The sequence below is a fragment of the Hyla sarda genome, unplaced genomic scaffold, assembly GCF_029499605.1.
Source record: "Hyla sarda isolate aHylSar1 unplaced genomic scaffold, aHylSar1.hap1 scaffold_92, whole genome shotgun sequence".
Classification (NCBI taxonomy): Eukaryota; Metazoa; Chordata; class Amphibia; order Anura; family Hylidae; genus Hyla; species Hyla sarda.
Genome location: NW_026610949.1, coordinates 546,501 through 552,500, shown reverse-complemented (window position 1 = coordinate 552,500; position 6,000 = coordinate 546,501). Strand labels below are relative to the sequence as shown.

At 40.7% G+C, this 6,000-nt stretch overlaps 1 protein-coding gene across 5 annotated transcripts in view; it reads left to right on the top strand.

Moving 5' to 3' along the window:
• LOC130349627 (chondroitin sulfate N-acetylgalactosaminyltransferase 2-like) overlaps positions 1 to 6,000 on the top strand; it is an 80,060-nt gene that overhangs the window by 70,084 nt on the left and 3,976 nt on the right. For all 5 annotated transcript variants that reach the window (XM_056554842.1, XM_056554843.1, XM_056554845.1 and 2 more), the window contains 3 exons: positions 1 to 37; positions 1,434 to 1,612; positions 2,629 to 2,723. The exon at positions 1 to 37 is cut by the window's left edge and continues 65 nt beyond it. In XM_056554842.1, coding sequence (XP_056410817.1) covers positions 1 to 37; positions 1,434 to 1,612; positions 2,629 to 2,723 — 311 coding nt within the window. The remainder of the gene's footprint in view (positions 38 to 1,433; positions 1,613 to 2,628; positions 2,724 to 6,000) is intronic.

Sequence of the window (6,000 nt, the reverse complement as noted above, 5' to 3'; positions counted from 1 at the left end):
TGTCAGAGGTGCAAGATATTCTTAAGAATCTAAAAAGGTAAGGCAGATCTTTTTAACATTTTCCTACGTCATTCTACCAGATTTAGATGCAAGTCAGTCCTGCATTAGATGCCCATATAGAGATAGAGGAAAACAAGCACCCTGAAGTTATAGCTAAATTATATAGGGGGAGGGGGGTAACCAGACATAATCCAGATCGTTTTGGGGTAGTACAAGATTTAAAAAAAATATTTTTACATAGTTATCCCCACTTCTGCTGCTAGGCTGTGTATCAATATTGTGGCATTTGTTGCTGTAGATTGTGGTATTGGAGCTCATTTCCATTGTATGGAATAGGGGTGATCCAAAATACTAGACAATGCCCATGAACAATAGTGGAGCGGTTTCAACAATTTTTTTTGTCACTTTTGCCAGTTTTGCCTTGTTCAGGAGCAGTCTCCTACCCAATAAAATGACTGGGTTGGGGAATCGTCTGGCTTGCTTTTTCCTGTACATGACATGACTCTGACATGCTTTGCATGGTGGTATCTGCAAAAAAATAAATAAAATGCTCCCTCTGCTGGACATTAAAGGCTCTGCACAGACATTGTTTTTTATTTTTTTTGTATTATTATTTATGCATAACTCCTATCAGTGCATTAGGCTGTCATGACCTAGTGAAGAAGTCCAGAAGTCTCAAGAACTTCGCAATGTAAGCTGGAAGTCTGCTTTTAACTTTGAAAATTAGGGACAATTCAGTATAATTCTAGTTTAGGTAGCTACAGCAGTCATTTGGAATTTGTTATTGTAATGTTAAGTATTAAATGGGTTTCTGGTCAAAATCTGTTGATGGCCTATTCAATGAATAGACTATTTAATTGATTGGGGGTGTCTATTCACTTGAATGGCAGCTGCTTTGCAGTAACCCATTGTTACTACTGCAAACATGCACGGAAGCTTCTAGCCCCTCTACATTGTTTATTTCAGGTGGTGATCTGCTGAATAGTGGAGTGCCTCGTGATTAACTCATAGGCCATGCATAGTTTTTGGCCAGAGAACCCCCTTTAAAGTGACCTTTTAGACTCTCCCTTACTAAAGCTCAGGTGTCACACTTACCTGATGTTCATAATTTTTCCCTGGGGCTTTTGTAGTCTGAATAATGTTGCTGTAATGAATATTGTCTCTCTAAGGAGGCTGAGCAGCATGGAGGAGGGAGAGAGCAACAGCCGGAATCCATCAGAATACAGGAGGGGTGTCTCTACCTCAGACTTCCTTTAGGCAATGCAGGCCTGTCCACATAGAGCAGAGCTGAAATAGCCCCAAGGTCTGAGGAAAATAAACAGCAGTGTAGCATCCCCTACGGGTAAAGACTTGTATATCGGTTTTAGGCCAGGACTAGACGGTTGATCTAAAGATAGGTGATAATCTTAGGTTGTTGTCTTCTCCTGCTACAGTGAAACCAACTTCCATAACTACACCCTAATCCCACTGAAGGAGGAGTTCAGCAGGGGACGTGGATTAGAAGTAGGAGCTCGAGCCTGGGATAAGGGCGATGTTCTGCTTTTCTTCTGTGATGTTGACATATACTTCACACCTGGGTTTCTGGACACCTGTCGACTGAATGCAGAAACTGGTGAGTGAACAGGTTTGTTTAAAATTGAACAATAGCCTATTAGCCGTTGATTTTATGAAGAGAAAAAGTGAAATCCAAAGCTGATGTCCACTGGAGTTTCAATTTGTATCTGCTGAAAATATTAGTCATGGTGGTAATGCAAGCCTCCAAAGATTCAGGATCCTGATGGAGTCAAAATACTTAAAGGGGTATTCCAGGGAAAAACTTTTTTTATATATATCAACTGGCTCCAGAAAGTTAAACAGATTTGTAAATTACTTCTATTAAAAAATCTTAATCCTTTCAGTACTTATGACCTTCTGAGGTTAAGGTTGTTCTTTTCTGTCTAAGTCCTCTCTGATGACACCTGTCTTGGGAAACGCCCAGTTTAGAAGAGGTTTTCTATAGGGATTTGCTTTTAAACTGGGCGTTTCCCAAGACAGGTGTCATCAGAGAGGACTTAGACAGAAAAGAACAACCTTAACTTCAGAAGGTCATAAGTACTGAAAGGATTAAGATTTTTTAATAGAAGTAATTTACAAATCTGTTTAACTTTCTGGAGCCAGTTGATATATTAAAAAAAAAAAGTTTTTCCTGGATAACCCCTTTAATTCTAACATGTCCTTCCATGGTAGGATGTTCTAATATTGTTGGTGTATTCCTCTCCTGTTCCTCTTCTGGGAAGGGACAAAAAACTGATAAAACCTCCTGGATTTCATAAAATTTATATTTAGTGTTTGTTAATCTCCTTTGCAAACAATTCTGCATATTAGAAAGTTGGAGGGGGCATTAGAGACATTGTTTGTCCACAGACATGACATCACACAGTGGCCATGGCAGATTTCATGTAAAAGCATTTTGGATATCTTTTTTGGAAAATGCCCTAGGATGTTGGCATGCTCTCAAATCTGACTTTTTTTTTTTCTTTTTTTTTCTAACTCCAGAATGGGCTTAATATTATAGTATGTTTAGTAAAGGAGTCCAGAAATTATTTTTCCATTAATATTAGTAAGTATCTCTTTATCTTAATGGTGTAGGTAAGAAGGTGTTCTACCCAGTTGTGTTTAGCCTTTACAATCCTGCTATTGTGTATGCCAATCTGGAGGTACCACCGCCCGTGGAGCAGCAACTGGTAAGTTCCACTTTTTTTGTTCTGATGAAAACTCTTCTTCTGTTAACTTGCAGATTGTGTCTTCTTTTGAAACTAGCGGATAAACCCAAATTCAACTTTTTGTTTCTTACTAGTCTACTGTTTCTCACAGCCTTTTTTACGACCCTTGTGTCAATAAAATCACGTATTTATTGGTATGCATTAAAATAAACCTCTGTGACAAAAAAGAAAAAAATTATAGTGACATCAATAATATTCCCTATTGTCTGGGATTAGGTGTACAATGGTGATTATTCAGTCTACTGATAGCATCCAGCAATCATCCACATCATACTCTCATGTTAATACATCAATTTCTGGTGCCTTATCTCATTAGACCTATGTACCTGATAAATTGCACAGGTATCAGCACAAATACCAATAGAAGATGTTCGGATATAACCCATTAGGATATGTGTGTGGATGTTTTCACTCACCAAAGGCACTAGACATGGAAAACAATAAACACCCGTGAAAAATGTGAAATGAAAAAAACATTACAGTTTCCTCTGTTCCGACACGTTTCCCCCCAGGATAAGGGGTTTCTCAAGGAAATTAGAAGCAGTTACTCCCCTCGATATGGGATGATGTCCGTAATGGAGTCTGGTTTAGATACAGCACATGCCTATACAAAACATATATGCCAATTACTATACACCGATACCAACCAGTAATATGGCAAAAGTAAGCAGCTAGTGATACCAATATAAGCTACCTACCCTCCGATATGAGGCACGTCATGTGCATTCGCCGCAGCGCTATCAGTGATACAGCGCCTTTCCGCACGCCGGCATGCATGTGTTTGATGACACCGCATGCAAACTTATGCGGCAGCTGGCCGTTACCGAGATCAGCTTCCGGGGCTTGACTAATTACTTCCGGTTCATCAATGTGTATCACCGGAGATCCCTATCCACGCCCCTGATGACATTCACGTCACGTGAATAAACCACATGACGAGCCAGCTGACATCTAGTCAAGTGAGCGCAACAGCGTCATGTGATCTAGTCATGTAAACACACAGTTTATTCAGTACCACAGCGTGTAAGGCTGCATCACTTAACCCCTTGGTAAAGAAAAACACCAAAATACGCATGGCTGATAGATTTTTATAATAATTCCTGTGGATAATGGTACACATTGCGGTATTATGACAATGGCAACCACATATAGATATTTTACAGGACAATAAAGGACAGTCAATTAGAGATAAATTAATCATAATTCTAACATCACATTAGAAAAGGGGGGGGGGGTGTGAGTGTTACAGGGAGTAGGGCTAATGATACTTCACCCAAAATATTCCCCTATACAAAGAAAGATTGGGGGGGGGGGGGGGGTTGGGATACTATAATATTAGTAGCTAATTCTCCCTAAACAGAATAGTCCTACTGCCCTAATGATTCATGATATAACTCTCCACTCCATCTTCATATTCGTCCACTATTTTTGTCATTATTATTAAGGGGAAATAATACGAAGCCATAATCGCCCTTTTATAATTAATGTATGCATACAAGAGAAGGCTTCAATAATAAAAGCAGGAGTACATTGGCGCTGAACGGACCCAGGACACAGCAAGGTAGGAAGATAAAATCCAATTTATTCGATGCAACGCGTTTCCGTGCATTGCATCAAATAAATTGGATTTTATCTTCCTACCTTGCTGTGTCCTGGGTCCGTTCAGCGCCGATGTACTCCTGCTTTTATTATTGAAGCCTTCTCTTGTATGCATACGTTGTGGAATCCACACCAGGAGGGCTGCAGACGGACCATTGTATCCAAGCGTTTACCATTATTGTGTATGCTGCTACACAACCACCCAGGGTGAGCAGTTAAAATTAGACTTCACTCTCCCCTCCCCCCTATGTCCGGTGGGGTTACCCTATGGAGTGCCTTCTCTTCTGCTTTTATAATTAAAGAAGGAATATAACAGATTAGATCTTAAAGCCGGAGACACTAGTGCCCCTCTAACAACTAAAGTCCCACACCTAATTTCCCTGCCTTTTGAGGGACCAACCTCCTTAATATTGTGGTCTCAACCATGGTTTCATGGTTACATTCCCTTCTCTAAGTGAGGGACCGAGCGGGATAACCTCTTAGGGAAAGGACCACATGTACCTCTTTTTCTGCTCTTTCCTTTCCCTAGGATATTATCCCTCTAGGTCCCTCACTTAGAGAAGGGAATGTCACCGTTGTTGAGGCCACCCTATTAAGGCCACCCTATTAAGGAGGTTGGTCCCTCAAAAGGCAGGGAAAGTAGGTGTTGGACTTTGGATCTTTAAAGCTGGAGAGAGTAGTGCCCCTCTAACAACTAATCTGTTATATTCCATCTTTAATTATGAAAGGGGCGAATATGGCTTCGTATAAGTATTTATTTCCCCCTTAATAATAATGACAATATAGTGGACGAATGAGAAGATGGAGTGGAGAGTTATATCATGAATCATTAGGGCAGTAGGACTATTCTGTTTAGGGAGAATTAGCTACTAATATTATATTATTACCCCCCCCCCCCAATCTTTCTTTCCATAGGGGAATATTTTGGGTGAAGTATCATTAGCCCTACTCCTATGTGGTTGCCATTGTCATAATACCACAGTGTACCCTTATCCACAGGAATTATTGTAAACATTTATCAGCTGTGTGTATTTTTGGTATTTTTCGTTACCAAGGGGTTAAGTGATGCGGCCTCACACACACTGTGGTATTGAATAAACAGTGTGTTTTCATGACTAGATCACGTGACTAGATGTCAGCTGGCTCTTCATGTGGTTTATTCACGTGATGTGAACGTCATCAGGGGAGTGGATAGGGGTCTCCGGTGATACAGTTTGATGAACCTGAAGTGATTCATCAAGCCCTGGAAGAGGATCGCGGTAAGGGCCAGCTGCCGCCGAAGTTTGCGTGCGGTGTCATCAAACACATGCATGCCGGCGTGCCGAAGGGCGCTGTATCGCGGATAGCACTGCGGCGAATGCATATGAAGTTCCCTATATCGGAGGGGTAGGTAGCTTATATTGGTATTGCTAGCTGCTTACTTTTGCCATATTACTGGTTGGTATCGGTGTTTAGTAATTGGCATATATGTTCTGTATTGGCATGTGCTGTATCTAAGCCATACTCAATTATGCACATCATCCCATTTTGAGGGGAGTAACTGTTTGTAAGTTCCTTGAGAAAGCCCATTATCCTGGGGGGGGGGAGAGAAACGTGTCGGAACAGAGAAAACTGTATAGTTTTTTTTTATTTCACATTT